Consider the following 22526-nt stretch of genomic DNA (forward strand, 5'->3'; position numbering starts at 1 on the left):
GATATCCCCTCAGCTTATAGAATTCATAATTCTATCGTTGTACATCTTTAAGAACCATGTTACACCATTCTTCCAAGTTTTATAGCTTTGTCAATCAAACACGACTAGCCATTATGCTTTGGCCCTCCTCAGTTCATCTTCTGCTTCTCTAGTTTCCATAAATATTAATTGATAAAAAGGAATTTCCAATCTTGAGTTGAACTGCGTAACATGAAATACTGCCTTTTTTTTTTTTTTTTTTTTTTGAGATGGAGTTTCACTGTGTCTCCCAGGCTGGAGTGCAGTGGCGCAATCTCAGCTCACTGCAACCTCTGCCTTCCGGGTTCAAGTGATTCTCCTGCCTCACCCTCCGAAGTAGCTGGGACTACAGGCATCCGCCACCACACTCAGCTAATTTCTTTTTGTATTTTTAGTAGAGACAGGGTTTCACTATGTTGGCCAGGCTGGTTTTGAACTCCTGACTTCGTGATCCATCCACTTTGGCCTCCCAAAGTGCTGGGATTACAGGCATAAGCCACCATGTCCAACTGAAATACTTCTTTAATAATATTTTTAATTGTTAAAATTGTATATTTTAACACATTTTATATGTCTTATACTTGTTTACAAACATTTTATTATTTAATTTGGAAGTCAACAGTCACACTTTTTAATTCAAGTTATCTAATTGGACTTCATCAATTTGAAATCTGTGATCACTTTGGTTATAAAGTTAAGGTTGTTCCTCCCCAACCCAAAAGTGCTTACTAAGTGATTAAAAAGTATAAAGAAGGCTTAAGTAGGTTTAACCTAACTAGTAAAATCATTTATTTATTATTTATTTTTATTGATATGGCATAGCTATAGAAATTCTGTGGTATATGTAACATTCTGATATCCGTATAAAAAGTAGAATGATCAAATTTAGATAACTGGGATATCCATCACCTCAAACATTGTATTTTCTTTGTGCTGTGAACATTAAAATTCTTCCCTTCTAGCTATTAATAATCTATTGTTAGCTACAATTTCTCTACTGTACATACTACAACTTATTTCTTCTATCTAACTGTATTTTTATAACCATTAACAACTTCTCTAGGGGGATCATTTTAAAGAGACTCAATAACCCCTTCACCAAATAAAAAGGGACTCAAAGCAATTATATACCTGTTAAAGGTGTTTGTTTCTGATTTTAAACTAATCTAACAATTAAAGCAGTTGCAGGAAAATCTCTACTTGAAAACACTATAGTAACGGGTAACATGAATTTAAGAGAAACTGAGCAGATCATTATGCGCAATTCACTAGTTCAGACATGTCTTCATCATAATTAGTTTGAATTAGTAAGATCTTACTATATTATTGACTAAAATGCATGTGAAATCAGTTTTCTCCTGAAGCAAATATTCACATTTTTTAAAAATTTGAGGAAGTGCCTAAAACTGCACAATGTGAACTGCTTAAAATGTAAGTCCATATCTGAATGGTTAAGAGGGCCCCCACAAAACACTTGTGTATGGTGGCTCTACCCATGATGTACACTAATTTTGAACTTAATATTTTTTACAAATTAGGCATAAAATATATGTGGCTCCAATGGGAAGGACTCCCCTCAGGAAAATTAGAAATAATTACCCTAGTAATTCTCCTTATACCCTATCATTACAACCTCCATCCAAAAAAAACTTTCGGGGGGGGAAAAAAAAAACAAAGGAAAAAAAATCACACTTTTTTTGGAAAATGATACAATTTCCATACTAGATTTTCCCTATTTTATAATTATCAGCTCTTTGTTAATGGCAAAACTTGCATAGCTCGTATAGCTCTTGGCATACATTAAATAGAGCGCCATTATCAAAGCCACACGATTTTTCTCTACACACCTCAGCACAAACATCTATGCATATAAATGTGTAAAAGGTTAAACAAATCTTATAATGCTTTTCAAGTGTTAATGATGCAGTTTTCCAAATAACAGAATAAGCTTCTTAAATACATGGAATTTAGAATGCTAGAAGTGGGGGTGTGTAGACGTGGGGATAGGAGGAGGTTATTATAAACTCTTTTTAAAATGGAAACACAAATCTCAACACCCAAATGTTAAAATGAATAGATTTCAAATATACTTTAGAATAATAGCTTTTAGTTTCATTTTGAAATTCTCATAAATAAGCATAACTGCCCAACAATCTACAAAGGTATTTTCTTAGGGTACTTATAAAGAGTAAACACTGCTGAAATCTTCTGGATATATTCTTTTTTCCAGAGCACCACCTTAAGGAACTTGCATTAGCAGGCAGCATCTTCTTAATGTCTGACCTATCCCTCCAGTCATATAGCTCAGAATCTGGTGCCATGAATTTTTGCTAAATTATGCTATCCTTGCTCTCCTCTTAATTTTACGGTTTTCAACACAGATTTGCTTTCCTGTGGGAAGGAGATAAGAAGCTGAGGATTTTAATTTAAGCCTGGCCTTGTCTTATATTTTGCAAGATGGATAGCAAAAGCAGTACTAGTAGGTGTGTTAAAGCCAACAAGGATTATGTCCATTTTTGTGGCCAAATAATAAAAGTAATATGAAATTTCAATAGCATGTGTGAGCAGAATTCCAAGGGTTATGGTTTGCTTCCCACCAACCATCTCCACTACATATATAAACAGAACAAAGTGGATTCCAACTTACACTGCAGATATGTGGCACATTGTCATTACGGTCAAGAGTCCTCAGCCCACAAATCTGCGGGTTTCCTCTGATTTCAGGAGTTACTGCCCCTTGACACTACATGCACACACAAAGTAAGAACCCTGGCACTGCTTCTTTGGTTAAGTTTTGAGACAGCCAGTATAACCATTCTTAATTCCATTCATTTAATCTCCTAATAAAATGTGGTATGTATTTTCCTGTGGGGAGTAGGTAAGGGGAAGAATAATCAACCAACTATCTAAGTGTTTGTAGACAAATTAAGTGGCTACATTATATGCAGAGTTATACATGCCTGTGTGCATTTGTATTTATTAAGCACCTAAAATGTTCCAAGCACTATTCTAGCACCAATGACCAACACACAGATAAGGTCTCTAACTCACGCAGTTTACTGTCTGGGGCTCTGGAAGTGGGATCAAGCAGCAGAGAGGGTGGGTATTGGAAACAACGAATATGTAAAAGAAAAAAAAAAGACAAGCAAAATCTGAAAAGGCAGCATCAAGTATTATGAAGAAAATGAACCTGGTGATAGGAGAAAGTATGTATCTAAGTATATGCCTTTGTATTATGTTTAAGCTCTAAGAAACCTAAAGTACATTTAGTAGCTTATTTTAGCTCCATATTTTAATTTTACAGACTGGAAGCTGAGAAACAGAGGTCATCAGGGAATGGGTGGGTCAAGTCACGACTACTGTACAAAATAGTACAGCCCTGCTCACTACACAACTCCAATAACACAAGGACACTTTGAGTACAACTGGAATGAATCCCCTGGGCTGCCCAATACAGTGGAATCAAGCAGCAGAGAAATTCGATCCTTTCGGCTCTCACTCTGTGCTGGGTACTGTATACATAGTAAGTACCTCACTTAATAGAACCCAAGTCTCCGGATTCCTACTCAGGTGCTTTCTCTACTACACTTCTTGCTGTAAGGGAGGGAAGGAGGGAGAAAGGATAAAAATCACCTTGTTTTTTCATTCACAGATACAATCAGGTAAGTCTTAGCTTCCAGCTGAGAATCACCAGGTAGTCCTAATGTGTGCTCTGTTTCATTATTCCAGGGTAACAGGATGCATAGGTACTCCAGCTTTACAAGATACCTGGCAGCCCTAAGTCACCCCAAATTCTCCACTTCTGCTCAGAGGTTCAGTGACTTGTTTAAGCTCACAAGGCAGTAAGAGGCCAAAATCCTTTGGTTTCTGATTCCAACTGCACATTCTTTAATCTCAGGCAGGTGATTGGTGGGTGAGCCAAGGAAAAGATGAAAACAGTAGATACTTAAAAAAAAGAAAAAGAAAAAGAAAGAAAGAAAACGGAGAAAATATCAAGGATGGCTGTTCAGGGAGAAGCTTGAAACCCTTTCTTAAATTTGCAAATCACCATCAGGCCAACCTACCCACATAATACATAGTAATTATAGCAATTAATACTTATCAACTGCTTACTGTGTGCTAAGCACTTTATCCTCACAACAGCTTTGAGGCAGGTACTATTATTACCCCCTTTTAAAGATGAGGAAACAGGCACAGAGAAGAAAATATTCTTGAAGGGTATGTGCCCTAGCAAACAGCCAAGCCAGGATTCAAATGCAGAAGTCTGGCTGTAGAGGTCAAGCTCATTACCCGTACATCACGTGGCCTTCCTGAAAGCCAAGTTCATAAAATCTTGGACACTGAGGTGACCATCTGGGCCACACCTGACAGCATGTGACATCTATGAAATGGCTGTGTGGTCTCTGTCCCAGGCACAGGAATCACTTCAGACAAAGAAGCACCTCAGCAGAAGTGGTTAGAGCTATGGAGACTCAACTGCAGCCTTTCTCTCCAGGACTGGAAAACATTCCAAGGAAGCTTGGTTGGCTGCCACCCAGGCTGGTCCCTGCAGGTAAGGACCTCTTTGGCATCACAGCCAATAAAACCCACACCTCCTGTGGACACGAAGTGGGTGCCACTTAGGGATCCTGAGAGCCACCCCCAAAGCAGCATTCCCAGAAATGACCCACTCACCGCTGGCAGGAATTGAAGGTGTCATGAAAGCTGTTAGCCTCAGAGGATGTGGTTCTGGGAAGAACAAAAAGGTGGTTCAACTCCCTACTGGCTAAGGCCTGGGGCCTCCTGGTAAGAGGAGTAACTGGGGGAGAAACCTGCTGGCCGGGTAGCTAGTCCTCATTTTCCACATCTGCAGGTTCTAACTAAACTAAACCCAAAGTGCAGGATCTGGCTGTGCATAAAGGTCTTGAGTTTCAACTGGCTGTGCATTTAATTAATAATCCTCTGGTAATAACTGAATCCAGGGGAATTTTAACACTTCAGGAATTTTCATCTGGCCTTGATTGTCATAAGGTGGCCTTTTTGCTTTTCATAAACACTTCAGAAGTCTGGTACTCGTGAGATAAAGCCATGTAACTTCATGTTGCGCCTTTCCCTCCTTTTCTGAGAATCTGAGCTTCTCAAGCCTTCTCAGAAAGAGAGGCAGATTTACTCCAAAAGGATACATTGATTCTCGCATCTAGACCTCAGAAATAAGGTACTGGAAATATTTCCTAAGATCCACCAAAGCCAAACATTTGCTTTAGGTCTGATGTGGCTTTCAAATCTAAGACCCCCTACTGGTGGTGATGCAGCTGCATTTTTCAGATAAGAATGAGGCTCCAGGCTCTTAAGATTCAAATCGTCCATGAGCCCAACTCTGGAGGGAAAGGGATGGTCTAGAGACCTGCACCATCATCAGACAACTGAAATATTTTCTTAAGAGGGGAAGGAACATATCACAGGGAAAGGAATTAACACATGGGTTGCACAGTTAGTAAGTATCAGTCATTACAGTAGTGCTTTTATATACTCTGGCACTCATCCATGTAAGCAGGTATTATTACCCCATACTTATAGATGAGAAGGCTGAGTCTTTTTGAACACAGAGCTAAGTAATAATTAGTGGAGAGAGGATTTGTGCCGGCATTTGTTTGATATCGAAGTCCCCGCTCTTCCTGCCCCATACTGTTTGGTGCTCAGCTCCTCTCTCCATCTCTGTTCCAAACTACTCCCCAACCAAGTGAATGTGGCTAGCTGTGGGCTCAACTGTAATGAAGCATCTAGACAGGAACAGTGGACCAATGGGACAAGACTGATGTCCCCAGAGTCAATGAGACTACAAACAGAATGCTGGAAGGGCTCCCTTTTAAAAAACATGGAAAGCCCATATTCTCCACGTTCTCTGTAAGGTGATGAATTCCAAACACCACGTCATTTAATCCTAAAGCCACTCCTAAGTTAGGTGTTAAGATTTCTGTTTTACTGAGACGGAAACAGGGCTCTGAGAATAATTCATTCTGGGAGCCAAAAGGAGACCCACTGTTTTCAGTAACTGGAGCCTGTAAATAGAGGGAGTGGGGTTAAGGTTAGAGGCTGAGAAAAGATCAGGGTAAAGGGAAAATGACATCTAATTATGTAAAGTTGCAACATCCTATTATTTGATTGATTTCACAACACCCTCACCACACCCCTAATCATCTAAGTACTCCATTAATTTTTCATGTTGAAGAAAATACTTTGAAAATTAAGAGAAGGACCTGGAGTCATTCAAGATAAATGAGCCAAAAAACAAACTAAAACTACAATTTGCAATTCACTTACTTGTGCTATTTAGTGGTAAAATAATACAAGTAAGGCATTACAGTGGTTAATTCAGAGGTCAAATAAAGGGATGGGGCATAAGTAAAAGAAAGGACCACCAGATTCTCACCAGATTCTAAGGAGGCAAGAGGAAGACAAGGAGAAGGAGAAACAGGATGAGGAGGAGGAGGAAGAGGAAGAGGAGGAGCAGGAGGAGGAGGAGGAGGAGGAGCAGCAGCAGCAGCAGCTGCCTGCCTGGACCACTAGCCGTAGTGGTGCAGGGATTCTATGGGGTATGGAAAACTTTGCAGTGGAAGGACATGGGCAGAGCAAGAGTCCAATGGTTCATCTTTTCTGGATCACAGACATGAAAAATAAGATGAAAGTTGTGTATAAATGTTTTTATACACAAATACAATCACATATCAATGGGTTGGGGCAGAGGAGTTACAGTATCCACAGGGGAGGATAGGGAAAGAAGTGGCCCATGATCCCTAGATTTAAAGCTGCTGCCTTACCACAGCAAATGGACAAATGGGATGGAGAGCAAAGGAAATAGTCAACAATGTGAAGAGACAACCCACAGCATGGGCAAAATTTCTGCAAACTACCCATCTGACAAGGGATTAATAACTAGAATATATAAAGAGCTCAAACAACTCAACAGGAAAAAGTGAAATAATCCCATTGTAAAATGGGCAAATGGTCTGAATAAACATTTCTCAAAAGAAGACACATGAATGGCAAACAGGTATATGAAAAGGTGCTCAACATCAATAATCATCAGAGAAATGCAAATCAAAACTACCATGTGACATCATCTCACTCCAGTTAAAATGGTTTTTATCCAAAAGACAGGTAAAACTAATGGTGTCATGGGTGTAAAGAAAAGGGAACCCTTGTACACTGCTGGTGGAAATGTAAATTAATATGATGACTATGGAGAACAGTGTGGAGTTGCCTCAAAAAACTAAAAATAGTACCACCTTATTATCCAGCAATCCCACTGCCAGGTATACTCAAAAGAAAGGAAATCAGTATATCAAAGAGCTATCTGCATTCCCTTATTTGCTGAGCACTATTCACAATAGCTAAGATTTGGAATCAACCTTAGTGTCCATTAATGGATGAATGGATAGAGAAAATGTGGTATATACCCAATGAAATATTATTCAGCCACAAAACAGAATGACATCTTTGCATATGCGACAACATGGATGGAACTGGATGACATTATGTTATGTGAAATAAGCCAGGCACAGAAAAACAAATATCACGGTCCATTTTTCCTTTAGTCGGGAAGGACGTTGGTATTGAGGTTGGCATACGTATCAAGGACAGTAACTACCATGGCACCCGAAGTTTTGCCAAAACCTCAGATGCGTGGCCTTCTGGCCAAGCGTCTGCGATTTCATATGGTTACAGCATTCGTGCTATCCCTGGGAGTTGCAGCTTTGTATAAGTTTGGTGTGGCTGATAAAAGAAAGAAGGCATACGCAGATTTCTACAGAAACTATGATGCCATGAAAGATTTTGAGGAGATGAGGAAGGCTGGTATCTTTCAGAGTGTAAAGTAATCCTTGGAATATAAAGAATTTCTTCAGGTTGAATACCTAGAAGTTTGTCACTGACTCCTGAACTATGACACATGAATATGTGGGCTAAGAAATAGTTCCTCTTGATAAATAAACAATTAACAACCAAAAAAAAAAAAAAAAAGAAAAACAAATATCACATTCTCACTCATTTGTGGGAGCTAAAAATTAAAACAATTGAACTCATGGAGATACAGAGTAGAATGATGATTACCAGCAGCTTGGGATGGGGGGTGAGGGAGTGGGAATGGCTAATAAGCGCAAAAATATAGTTAGGATAAGATCTAGTTTTGATAGCTAGCACGACAAGGTGACTATAGTCAACAATAATTTATCCTAAGTTTTAAAATAACTAAAGGAGTGGAATTGGAATGTTCCTCACAATGAAATGATAGATGCTGGAGGCGACGGATACCCCAATGACCCCAACGTGATTACTACACCTTATATGCCTACACCAAAACATCACATGTACCCCATAAATATACACACCGATTATGTACCCATAATAACTAAAATCTAGAAATTTTTAAATATCTGCTGCCTTATTCTGAGAGAAGTATTTTACCAATCCAATCACTGCATAATAACTTATTATGATTAATAAGCTGAAGTGTAGTCAGCTTGATGAAAGTAGTATTTGTGCAAGTCACTGGAAAATAATGCAAGGTAAACAAATCAATTAAGGTGAGTGAGAAGTCAGAAGCAAAAGTGTTCTCTGCCTACCATGCAGAGAGCTCAGACCGGAGGCAGCATGAGGCAACCCCAGGGACTCCAGAACCAGAGAGGGAGGGCACTTTTGGGGTGGGCTGGTTCAGTGGGGGCCAAATTCCAGAAAGATTTCCTCAGAACCTCATCAGCCACCAATCCTGAATAGACTCAACAAGGTTTTCTGGTGCTGGTCTGGGGACATGTTGGTTGAAAAGGCTCTCTGCCTCCACTGTCCAGGATTGGCATATTAAGAGGGAGGGACTTCCACAGCCACCACAGCCACACCTCTCTATTACCCAGTTTAGAGGGTGGAAGAGCTCTCCTTGGCATGCAGAATGTCCAGCAGGAAATGACGAATGGTCGCGCCTGAGATATGGACTCTAGATCTGTGACGGGGTTGCAGGGGTCGGCAAGCTACAGCCTGCCCAAGGTCAAGGTCAGAGAAGTCCCACAGCTACCCAGATGCGAAGTGCAAATGATCTGTTTATATGTTCAGTCTGCAAATGGAGGGTGTAAAATTTCATAGGCGAAGCCAACAGACTTAAATCTAATTATTTCATATTCAAAGGGGGTGCCTTTCACGCTTAAGTTTCTATGAAAAGCATTTGCCTGATTTTAGTTTAAGTAAAACTGATTCTTATTTTAAGATCAGGTATGAAGGATTTACAGAACAGTAACAGAAATGCTTATGTGTACGATTTTGTCCCACCGAGCCTTCTCTGATTTTAATAAGTGCCATATGTATACAGTATTCTCTGCTTAAAATTGGGTGTTTTAATAAGTGAAAAGATAACATTTATGTCTACAGGGGTCCCCATTTTTCTACAGAACTTCTGAAGAGCCTTTCAGAAATCAAATGGGGAAAATACAACAAATTAATTGGGTTCAGCTACTATCAGTAAGATTGGGACTAAAAGTATGAATAACTGAGAGCTAAAGTTATTGGAAAACTCAAATCATTTTCTATGAACATGTAAATTTGATATTTACACTGTAAGATCAGCATTAAAGCTATTCTATAGTGTTGTAGAGTTGTGCTGTCCAATATGGTAGCCATTAGGCATTAGGTCGAGCCCTTGAAAGGTGGCTAGTCCAAGTCGAGACATGCCATAAGTGTAGAATACATACTAGAATTCAAATATTTTGTGTGAAAAGAATGTAAATGATCTCAGTATGTTTATATTGATTACATGCTCAAATAACATTTTTGACATATTATGTTCAATAAATGCATTACTAAAATTAATTTTACCTGTCTTTACCTTTGGATGTAGCTTAAGAAAACATAATACTACAAATATTACTTGCAGTTGTGATCTGCATTATATTTCCATCAGGCAGCTCTGCTTATAGTTTAAAAATTTGTAGGTGGGATTGCCCCCTTTCTGTCTTGTACTCCAATTTGACTTAAACAAAAAAAAATTGGCGTTTTAAAAACAAAGGTTCTTTTTATGGAAAAGAAAACTTATGGGTAAAAAAAACTGAAAATCAGAGAAGGTAAGTGGTAGAGCTGGTAATTTAACATTGCATTTCAATATCCCATACTGAGAGTCAAGTCTATACATATGTGTGTGTATATATATGTGTGTATATATGTGTGTGTGTATATATGTATGTGTGTATATATGTATGTGTGTGTATATATATAATACTTTAAATTCTGGGGTACATATGCAGAACGTGCAGGTTTGTTACATAGGTATACACGTGCCATGGTGGTTTGCTGCACCCATCAACCCGTCATCTACATTAGATATTTCTCCTAATGCTAAAGTCAATATATTTAAAACCAAAAAACATTTATATGACAACTAGTACAGAACTATAACCTTTCATTTTATGGTGTAAAAAAAATTACCAAAAGCAGGGTAGAATGATCCTTATGATTAAATGGTGTGTCTTGAAGCAGTTATATGTAACTTCTTCAACTTGTCAGTCAGCTCAGACAACTTTTACAAATACCTAATACACATTTTCAGATTCGTTACAAGTTACTGATGAACTCATTCCTTGACAGGTAACTATCTTTTCCATTTCACATCATAGCACATTATCTAGGAAGAAAAAACAGAGCTTATCTTGAGTGAAAAATGATGCTGCAGACAACACTATTCACAGGATATATTTATATGAGTCAAGAAAAAAAAATAACCTTTTGTTATAGACTTAAAAACAAAACCTGAAATGAGTTGGAAATTGAGTCTGAAAACTTAAATGAGAAAGAAAGCAGATTACATAAACTGGGTTCTATGTAACTTTGCTTCATCTTAAAGCTCTCAAATAAGTCAAGCCAGAAGAGAACATTTTCTCTGAAAACATTTGTTTCAAAGAAGAGGAAGCAAAATTTAAAGACCTTTTAAAAGACATTCAATTCTATTAATAAATTATAAAAAGGAAATATTCTATAGACCATGGAAAACTGTAGTAGCAAAGACAACAACAGCTATTCTCTGCTAGTGAAAAAGGGCACTTCTGTGGATATAAAATCAAAGATAAACTCCATTTTGTTCCATCTATTAAAAATAGAAAATTTTCCTCCTGAAGTTTATTTTTATTTCCATCTCTTTTAGGGTAACATGCTGAAGAACTCAAGACAGATACTGAATGCCTAATCTATATGCCTTTCCCAAGAGCAATCTACATTATCCTGAATTTACAGTAGTGTCCAGGAGCCGGCTTGTTCTAGCTCAGAGAGCTGATGGCTAAATTTTCAGGAATTTTGAGAGCCTGTTATTATCATGTTGGTAGCCTGAAATTGGTCATGGTAGGATTATTTATACCATGGAAATTGGCACATGTGAAAAGTCCCCTCTCCCTTGAGCTAATTGTTTCACATGTAACAGCACCCCACTGGCAAACACTGAATCCCTTACTAAATTACTAGGTGAAAAATTCTTTTCTTTCTTTATTTCTCTTTGACAAACAACAGGATCATAATCTTGATCTTTGTCTGAAACTATTTCAGATGAAAAATTTCAAAGATCATCATTTAACACCGCCTAGGGTGACCTGCTTCATGACCCACTTCCTGCTAACACTGGAGGTATGTGCAGGCATTCGTCCCTAATTACTCTGCCTGGTTCCTTGCCTCGGGCCTGGACAGCATTGGGTTTGAGTCACTGGATACAAGGAGGAGCTTTACTGCACAGCAATGAGAAGAGATCTGTAGAAGATTCACAGGTGTTTTCTTCCTTTTACTCCTCAAGGAAATAGTTAATGTAAGGCATAATGTAAAACGCTTGAAATGATTATTTTAGAAAGTTATCCATAAGACACAAATTTTACACACAAAAAAAGCAAATAATTAAGACTATTTCACAAGTGCATTAAATAATAATTAATGCAGCTTTTGACATGAGGCAGTATATCAGAGAGCAGTTGTCCAGGCCAAATGCACAGAAGCTGACATTGGGCTAAATACAGTATTAAAACAGAGAAAGATGAGACACTTTTGTTTTCGCAGCAGATTCACTCAAGAAACAAATTCTTTCTAGACAATATGAAAATCAGTTTAGGGATTTCTGAAAACCACTGTGAATCTCGGGAAGAGGGGCAAAGAAGTAAAAATAATTTAAGGGCTTACTGAAGAATGTTCTCAAGACAGTCTACTCTTGTATGTAGCAAGAATGGTAAACGCAAGTGAGAGGAGTGGGTAGGCAAGATCCTATGTACGACAATTTGGAGTTTGTGACCCATGAGCCTTGGATTCCTGCTATCAAGAAATGATAAAGTGTGAGCACTGGATTCCTGCTATCAACAAATGATAAAGTATGGGAATGATTATCTCCAATGCCCTTTCCAGCTCCAGTGATCCCATGATCCCGTGGGTTCTAAAGCTTTGAATTTCAACACTCTAATATTTTGTAGTTCTGACACTATGGCTAAAAGCAGCTATGGAAAAAAGTCAGGAAAGCAAAAGAAAGAACTGCATATGGAAGCCGAGGTAGGCAGATCACCTGAGGTCAGGAGTTTGAGAACAGCCTGATAAACATGGAGAAACCCCATCTCTGCTAAAAATACAAAATTAGCCTGGCGTGGTGGAGTGCGCCTGTAGTCCCAGCTACTTGGAGGGCTGAGGCAGGAGAATCACTTAAACCTGTGAGGCAGAAGTTGCAAGTGAGCCACGATAGCACACCATTACACTCCAGCCTGGGCAACAAGAGTGAAATCCCGTCTCAAAAAAAAAAAAAAAAAAAGAAAGGACTTATTTACTGAAAATTTTAAGAATCAGTTTTAAGATGGATCAATGCCTCACTGCTGATGGTGGGCACTGGTTTAATGGCAATGTGCACTGGGAATCTGAAAGAACATAAATGGTAATTTGAAGGAACATCAATAAAGCTTACAGAACAGATTTAAGACACACAGCAGGAGCATTTTGTCATTACATTACTTCAATTATCATTAAAATTATTACTAACCTGATTTCTTCCAGCGTAAGGACCTGTAAGGTTGTGCTAATCACTATAACCTACAGATGAGATGTGGTCATCCTGCCCAAATTCCACAAAGGACTATGCCCTTTCTTCAGCACAGGCACCACTCTGTACTCCTGTGCCTTCGACCTGCCTCAAATCTCTACCACTAAATTAACCTTCACAGAAAAACTCAGTTACACAAGTCTGTGATGAGAAAAGTGGCTTTCCTCAGTCTCAGAAGAAGGGAAGGAGATGGCAGGCACCTAGAGTCAGTTGCATAGACATAAGGTCAGTCCAAAGACTCCAGCAGATACAGGGATATGATGTTCAGTGGTTCTAAGTTCTATGCCTTGTATGATTACAGAGCTAGGGTCTTACGTACAGCAAACGTGGAATAAGAGTCCTGTCTTATTCCAGTGGTCTGGATTCTCGGTCTCCAGTAAGTACTTTATTTCAAAGCGGACACATCTTTGGTAATGTGGTATAGCTATGAATGAGCTCCTCCAACGAAAGGGTGATGTCTTGAGGGAGACAGCTATTATTAAACAATAATGAAAACCATCAAATTTACATTAGTTTACAAAGTGCTTCCATGACCCTTATCTCATTTGGATCTCACTATCACCTTGCAAGTCTGCAAGAAAGGTATTAATAAATATCCCATGTTTCAGAGAAGGACAAGAAAGCTCAGCAAAGTCCAAAAGCACACGGTAAGTAACAAAGTAGAACTCAATCCTGTTTTCTTTCGCCAAACCATGATGCAGTCCATTTTCTGGTTCTCTAAGAGCACGCAGCTCCTGTCACTACATGGGTCTCAAAAGTTGACCTAGAGTGGGCCACTATAGGCCTCAGAGGCAAGAGTGAGAATTGTCAAGCTGCAAACACGCAGCCAAACAACAAAGAATCACCATATAACCTTCACCTTCCTCCTAAAATGCTGTCATCCTCTGTGTTTATGTTTTAGAAATGGTTATGCAATATCATGTGAATGTGCTAACAAAAAGTACAATCAATCAATATATTATTCACAAGCCTTGTGATTCCCAGGACAAGCTGATAAATGGGATGTCAAGAAAGAATGTAAGCTATTCTTGCATATTCAGAAAAATCCCATCCATAGAACAAAGAAGCATCCATTTTAAGGAATGAATTTATGTGCCTATGTTTTTCACCTTCCCCTTAATTTTCCAGTTTAAGCTAATAATGGTAATTTCTTCATGCTCTCAATTCTTCCAGCTAACTAGAAATGCTCAGGATATCTTCTCTACCTTGTTACATCTAATTCTTGACAATAATTACAACTTATTTCACCAGAATTTGGATATGTCTATTAAAAGATCTGTGGGAATTCATTTTCTCCACCCACCCTATTTAATCATTTCGATGTGTAAACGTGGAGATACTGTAAGTCAATGTAAATAATGTTTCCTTCTGCTTAACATAACCTGAATTTTTCCTTCTCCTCTACTAATCCAGTTGTTTTCTCTAACCAAATGTGTTAATTTAACTCCCCCTCCCTCTTAAAAAATTCTAAGTAGTTGATGTTTTGAGGTTTAAAGATATTCAAAAGAAATAGAAAACAGCTTTACAGTTCCTAAAAAGGTAAACACAGAACTACCACACGACCCAGTGATTCCACTCCTTCTGAGAGAATTGAAATCATATATTCACACAAATACATATATACAAAATGTTCTTAACAATGTTAAAAACTGAAAACAATTCAAAATGTCCATCAACTGATGAATGGATAAACAAACTGTGGTATATAAAATGCAATGGAATATTATTCATCTATGAAAAAGAACAAAGTACTGACATTCAATGGATGAAATTTGAAAACATTCTGTTAAGTGAATAAACCATAAACAGAAAGGTCACATATTATATGATATGTATATGTATATGAAATGTCCGGACCAGGCAAAGCCATAGTAACAAAGTAGATGAGGGGCTGCCAGGGGCTAAATGGAGGAAGTAATTGAGAATGACTGTAACAGATACTGGGTTTCTATTTGGAGTGATGGAATTAGACAGTGGTGATAGTTGTACAACATAGTGAATATACTAAAAACCACAGAACTGTACACATTTCATGATGAATTATAAGTTACGTGAATTATATCCAATTAAACAACAAACCAAAGGCACAAAAACTGATTTGGACTAATTGAAGGCTAATTTTACTTTATACAGAAGGCAAATCCAAGTGAAATTTTACCGTGTATACATATTATATCTCTGAATATTGTAATTTCACATGTGGTCATGACAGGGGAATCCTAGAAAGCTAAAATTGGAATGCTATATAACCAGTGTCCAACCCACAGCAAAAGTATGACATATTGTGTATGTTTAGGCAGACAGATAACACCCAAACCTAGGTATGAAGGACATACCTAGGAATGCTCCTTCCCACTCCCTGCCCCCAATTCCTGGGCCTATCTCCCCATGATGGCAAAAGGGCTGTTACTAGTCTTCCTTGCCCCTCCCCTTCCAGGGTTCTCTCTGGAGTTCCATAAATGGCATCAATCTGACTCTCTGTGGGCATGCTGGTGAACTGACAGCTGGGAGTTGGAGGTGTGCCTTTTCGGGTATCCTCCAAACTGCCAGAGGACAATGAGGGAATGTGCAAGCCTCCTGGGAATCCATGCTATCTTCTAGGCTTGTTCTCAGCTGCCAGGTGAGAGATAGGCATGTGACATGGGAGCTGAAGAGAATGTGCAGACTCTAAAATCACAGGCATGAGCAAAGGTCTCTATCACCATGCCCAGTTAGTCTTCATCAATAACCTGGAAGCTATACATATTTAACCCTCAGAGCTTAATACTATGGGTTTATGTTTTTCCTACATTTAAAAACACTGTTTTTTTAAACTTAGAATTCCATGAAGAATCCACTTTTTTTTTTTTTTTTTTTGAGACGGAGTCTTGTTCTGTTGCCCAGGCTGGAGTGCAGTGGTGCAATCTTGGCTCACCACAACCTCTGCCTCCCGGGTTTAAGCAACTCTCCTGCCTCAGCCTCCTGAGTAGCTGGGACTACAGGCGTGTGCCACCACACCTGGCTAATTTTTGTATTTTTAGTAGAGACGGGGTTTCCCTATATTGGCCGGGCTGGTCTCGAACTCCTGACCGCAGGTGATCTGCCCACCTCAGCCTCTCAAAGTGATGGGATTACAGGTGTGAGCCTCCGCACCCAGCCTGAATCCACTTAAAATATCCACTCCTTAAGAAGACTTCTAGGGTTCTAATGAAAAGGTTAAAAGCCACTCTTAGAATTTCAAAAATTGTTTTTATCTCAAACATCTCCATTTTCCCAAGTGTTTTCAAAATTAATTTTAATAATGTTTCAAATCATGATTTGTACAGTTATGAATGAAAATTTTAAGTCTTCTATCTCATTTCTCCATAGATGTGGCAAAATTCTTATGACAGAGCAATGGATATGATCCCATCTCTCCCAATTTAAGGTCTCTATCAAAGCTTTCATTAGCCTCCCATCATAGGATATGTGCAAAGTGACTCCTGGGCTTGAGATGAAAAATTCATTTACCTTATAAAGAAAGAGGGGGAAACTTCCACTTCAAAGTAATCAAGTGCAAAGCAGTTTATTAATGTAGAATTCCAGAGCTGAAGGAGCCCGAGGGTTCAACAAATTCTAACTACCCTCAGTCAGTCAATGACGAAAGTGATATTCAGAGACGTCAGGCAACTGGGTCTGCAGTTGGGCTCCAAATGTTGCCACTCCGAATCCAGTGCCCCACCTGGAATACAAAGCTACTACCAGACTCAGTCACAAATGCTCAGAGGTGAGCCCAGATATGGCTAAGGGAGATCAACGGTTCCATCAATTAAGTTAATCTATCCAACTCAAAAAGCACTTAAGTGAACGCCTACCATGTTAAGGTGCCATCCCAAGGAAGCATGACAAGGAGACAACAATAAGTAAAATCTCATCACTATTCCCAAGGAACTTAGTATCTACTCAAGGAGGTAAGATATGTATGCAAACACCTACAATATGGAATGTTAAGAACAAAGCCAGTTATTAGGAGATGAAAGTCCAGGCAGGAGGTAATAAGGATGGGAAGAAGACAGTGACAGCCTGGGTGTGCTGGGTGAAGGGGAAAGGCCAGGAGAAAGAGGCTTCCAGGTTTTCAAGATTGAGGCTGTCTTTATGGACTAGGATGGGGCAGGCAGGCAGGATAAGGAGAGATGATGGGCTTCGTTTTCAGTGTCCAGTGGAAGCAAGTCAGTGACAATATGGTACACTGATGTACACATTAGGGTACTTTTGTTGTTGTCGTTTCATGCAACAAAAGTTACAAAGTGACTTGTATGAGGTCATCGGGCTGCAAAGTAGTAGAGCCAGCACTAGACTCTAAGGCTCAACTTCTGGTTCCTAGCCATCCCATAGCTCCAGAAGACTACCTATCATGGATGGGTTGCAAAGATCAGTGGAAGAAATACAAATTATTTTTCCAAAAGTGAGTCAAGTTGGTCAAAAATATGCAAGAAAAATTGACATTACATGGTCATCCAAAAACACTCACCAATGAAGGGGACTTTACACATATTTACATTCCTTTTCTATTTCTGTGAGTGCATAGAGGAAACCCATCTGCATGGAGGCGGTACACAGGCTGAAAAATGGGTAGTGACAGAAGAATGAGAAGAAATCAGATAGCAGGTCAGACACAAGCATTGTCACCCAGAGTCCAACAGCTGGCTGGTCACTTGTGCATGATTGGAAAACACAAAAAAACCCCACACCTCACATGCCTCTTAAGATAAAAAGACTCATTAAGCTGGCTTGAAAGGACTGAGCCTTTAAACAGTCCACTTTCTCTGCCCTTCATTATGACTTTTATTGGTTTTATTCTGCACAAATGTATGGACTCATGCCTCGGAAGAAGAGCTGAGGTCAATGACCTTTGCAGGCAAACATGATAGAATTTATAAGCACAGAGAGAGAAAGGTGGTTTTTTTTTGTTTTGTTTTGTTTTTTTTTTTTTTTTGTTTGTTTTTGGTAAAGATCACACAGATCTAGCAGCCTGACTTCTGGGAAAAATATAAAATTTCATAGAAAGTCTACAAAGAGAAAAAAAGACCAGAAGTATATGCACTGAAATGTAAACCACAATGTTAATTTGTGAGACTATAGGTAATTTTTGTCTCTAATGCTTTCCAAAATTTTTATCTAGAATATTGTGTATTATCCTTACAATCAGAGAAAATGCTTATTTTATTTTTTTTAAAAGGGAAATGATAGTGCTACTTGAGCTGTCTTATTAAAAAAAACAGTTGTATACTTTGAAATTTATTTTGGATAGTCACTGAAGTCAGACGCATATAAATTTTTTGACTTTTCATAAAGTTTCTCCCTATGTTGCTTTCAAGGAAGTAAATACCATCTTTTTGTCACTCTCTGAGAACACTTTAGCTCTTCTGAAGGACAGTAAAATAGGATGTTATGTCCTTTGACTATCATGGAGTCTAACAGTCCAATTTCACTCTTCACCCCCTCCCAACATGCTGCTTCTCACTGCCATTTTCCCTGTTATTGATAAGAGAAAGAACAATAGACAGAAAACCTACTACAGGCACATAATTCAAAAGGACAATTACCACATGAAGATGCTTATACTGATCTTCTAGACGCTTACACCTAGGAGATCCCCAGGAAGCACAGCTCTCACAATTCAATTCAGAGTCAGACATCCACAGTGCAAAAGCGGGCTAGAAAGGGACAGGTCTCCTGGGCAGGGATAGGGAAAAGCAAAGCAAGCTATAAAGTGAGGCTGGTCTTCACTTTAATTCAAGAGAGAGATGTAAGTTTCGAAGAGACCCAACCATCTATTCAATCACTCTGGAAAGTGTATAGTTGCAAAGGACCTCAACCTTGATACACAGCTTTTAATAGTGTGCTTCGACTTTGAGGTTTCCTTTCCAATTGCTCAGATTTTCCACATCAACCTTCAGGTGCTTTGCAAGAGATGACTGTTTTGTAACAAGTCCTAACATTGTGCTGGTAATAAAAAAAGGTCTTAGATTATCATCATCTTATCTGCAATCAGTTTGTCACAGCACCTCTTTCTTACTTTCAGCTTCTTCTAGATTTGACTCACTAGTAGTATATACCCTTTCTCCTTGCAAGCTGACCTGGTTAAGAGGTGCAGCACTAATATTTTTCTGGACTTGATTTTTCCTATCCAAATTAAAGCATGACATGGATAAAGATTGCTCTTCTCCTTCTGTATGTGTAAAATAAATTATATTAAAATGTAGGAGATGTCCAGTGGTCTTGGAACCGGGGATACTGCTATCAAAATAAGAGCAGCCACACTGTCAGGAGAAACACTCCAAGTAGCTGGAGTCCCACTTGTTCATCTTACCAGACTTTTCCATGTGGTAAACAGGATCACTCATGAAATGGACACAAATCACTAACTTCTCAGTTTCTTTATTTATAAGACACACAGGCACTGAGTTAGGATTAGCAGTTAAATATTAGGTTAAAAAATAAACAGAAAACAAGCAAACAAGCTCTTCCTGTTGAGCTGCAAGTTTCTCTCTCCTCCTTCATACTCTTACCTTCTTAATTACATTAAAAAGATCTGGAGTGAAGATCATACAAATAATTAGAGTTGACTTATGTGTGTATTTCATTTTGTATCTCTAATCGGGGGTGCAGGATTGAATCCAGACCAAGTATCAAATTCAATAGGTCTCTCCAGTGTCCTCAGCTTAGCATGCAAACTTTGATGTGTAAAAACTTAACATTTCTACCTAGGGATGTAGTTTTGATAAAAAAGGAGCTTGGCAGACAAAGGGTAATTTGTTAAATCTGTTAGAAGCTACTTATCTGCTGTGGGCATGCAATCTTTAGGCATATTGCAGTTAGCCTCTGTGCAGAACTAATTAAATTGGAGGAAAGAAGAGAAATCTACTCCTTGTAGGGCCATCAACTATTACATCTCAGTGTTTTAGCCTGAGCACTTCCTCGGCACTCAATTTGTTTCAATTATTAATAGACGGAAGCTAAACGCTGTTGACTTGCTGGAGGCTGTAATCATCTAGAAAGGCCTCTAAAAATGAAAAAGGACAAGTTGTTTTCCAGTATGGAAGGTGATTAAGCATGAACTCCAGAGACAGGCTGCCTGGGTTTGAATATCACTTCTGTCACTTACCAACTGGGTGACCTTTGGCAAGTCCCTCCATCTCCACGTGCGTAGTTTCCTCATTTGTAAAATGGTATTAAGAACAGAACATGGCTCAAGCCTGTAATCCCAGCACTTTGGGAGGCCGAGACGGGCAGATCACGAGGTCAGAAGATCAAGACCATCCTGGGCTAACATGGTGAAACCCCGTCTCTACTAAAAAATACAAAAAACTAGCCGGGCGAGGTGGCGGGCGCCTGTAGTCTCAGCTACTCAGGAGGCTGAGGCAGGAGAATGGCGTGAACCCGGGGGGCGGAGCTTGCAGTGAGCCAAGATCGTGCCACTGCACTCCAGCCCGGGCGACAGAGCGAGACTCCGTCTCAAAAAAAAAAAAAAAAAAAAAAAGAACAGAATGACCCTTGAAGGGCTGTATGAGTGGGACATGCATTAATATTTACAAACCACTTAGAACGGCATCTGGCACATAGCAAGTACTATGTAAGTGTTAAAACAAAACATGTGAAGTGTTTAGAATGATGACCAACAGGCACTAGACATTACCACTCCTGTCTAATGTAAGTTTTAATCTAGAAAACAGAAGGCAAAATATTCAGGGTCCTGAATACTAAGACACTCCCTCAGGTTCTAAGCTATGGCCTCTTACTGTATACATACAGTTTTTTTTAATCCAGAGAAGTTATTTTCCATCATCAAGTGTCCCAGGCTGAGATGGGAAGCTCTTGGGGTAGGAGGGCAGGTGCAGCAGGTCCACAAAATACACACCTGCCCAGCCCCATAATTAAAAAGAAGTCACCATTAGAGAACACAGATTTGTTTGAAGTTCACAGGAGCTTTACCAATACAAATTACTTTCTCCCAGTATTTCAAGCAATTATCACTTCTAAAGTCTAGTGGGGGAAAGGTGTGAAAGGGAAAGTAATGAGGATTTGTATTAGAACTGTTCTCTTCAGCAAGAGCACACAGCCTCCATTAGGAGGGGAGATGCGGAAGAAAGGCAGGTGGCATTGTTGGCTAAACAGTTTTCCGGATAGAAAACTAACATTCTCCAAACAATACCTAATTGTTAAATGTTTCTGTCTCTCCTATTTTGAGTACAGCAGCAGGGGTCACTAAGTATTATAAATCATTTCCTTATGGAGCATGTTTTCACTTTCTAAAATTAACAAGTTTCACTATTCTTGTTTCTCTGAAGTCAGAATTTTTCTCAGACATCCAACATTGCAGGCATTTACTATCTCTACAACTTAATAGCCTTAATATGCCCCTAGTGAAACTACTGTTTGTCTGTTGCCTAGAAGGTTGCTAATAAGATGATTGCAATTTTCTTTGAGATTGCATTTGTATGGATATTTTAAAGCAAAAAAAAAACAAAAACAAAAACAAAAACCACACACACACACACACACACAATGGAGTTTTTTTCCCCACTAAAGAGACAGACATATCCATGTTCTTTATTTCCTTACTATCCTAAAAATGCTATCACCGCTTCTCTCAGGAAATCACCGCAGCTGATCTGTGCCCCACCCCCTGCATGGGCACATCATGCGGGTCTCCTAGGGTATGTGACAAGACCGATAAACCTGGGCTCAAACCTTGACCCTGCTCCCTTCCGTCATCCTCGTTGAGTGACTTAACCTCTGCTTCCTCCACTGTAAAATGAAGATAATATCCACCTTACAGTGTTGTAGTAAGAATAAAAGAAAATATGCAGAATTCACAGCTCTTCATAAGCTGCTTAGTAAGTACATTGCAATCTTTCATATTATTTCAAACTTTGAATAGGTCCTAGAACCACAGTATCTCTGAAATCTGTCCAGACTCTAGGTTACAATTCATTTTATGGCATTTCAATGAAAATGAGCATTTACTAAATTGGATGAAAGATAGGTAATCTAGCATATAGAAAGATGACCTAACAATTGGGTAAAACTGGATCAATGATTTTCTCTAAGTTCTTCCAAGGCAAAATATAGTGCTACTCAATAACTAACCCCAATATTTCCATAGGATACACCAAATGAAAGAACACATAATGAAAAAGAAGACAGAATTATTCGTGTTAATGATGCAAACAGAACGCCTGTAAGAAAAAATGAAGAAATGTAAGATGTGCCCAGGTGGTTGTGACAGTCTCTGCCTTCCTTCCATTCCCACTGGCTTTTTTCCTGAATATATCTAAAGCTGTGATGACTGCACAAGAGCTGTACTATTATCCTGACTCTCAGCACACTGGCCTGTAGCTAATCTTTAAAAGCACCACCTGCTGAGTGCACCTGGGGACCCAGCCAATGCACTGCATTATTGGCTAAGTCACCTTCCAGC

General features: G+C 39.0%; 2 protein-coding genes across 5 annotated transcripts in view; one reads left to right on the forward strand and one right to left on the reverse strand.

Moving 5' to 3' along the window:
• LEF1 (lymphoid enhancer binding factor 1) overlaps positions 1-22526 on the reverse strand; it is a 122198-nt gene that overhangs the window by 41819 nt on the left and 57853 nt on the right. The gene's annotated exons all lie outside the window — the stretch shown is intronic.
• LOC115892804 (cytochrome c oxidase subunit 6C) lies at positions 7578-8016 on the forward strand. Its single transcript, XM_030915168.1, has one exon. The coding sequence runs from the start codon at positions 7647-7649 to the stop codon at positions 7872-7874; it is 228 nt and encodes a 75-aa protein (XP_030771028.1). The 5' UTR covers positions 7578-7646; the 3' UTR covers positions 7875-8016.

Source organism: Rhinopithecus roxellana, chromosome 2 (assembly GCF_007565055.1).
Source record: "Rhinopithecus roxellana isolate Shanxi Qingling chromosome 2, ASM756505v1, whole genome shotgun sequence".
Classification (NCBI taxonomy): Eukaryota; Metazoa; Chordata; class Mammalia; order Primates; family Cercopithecidae; genus Rhinopithecus; species Rhinopithecus roxellana.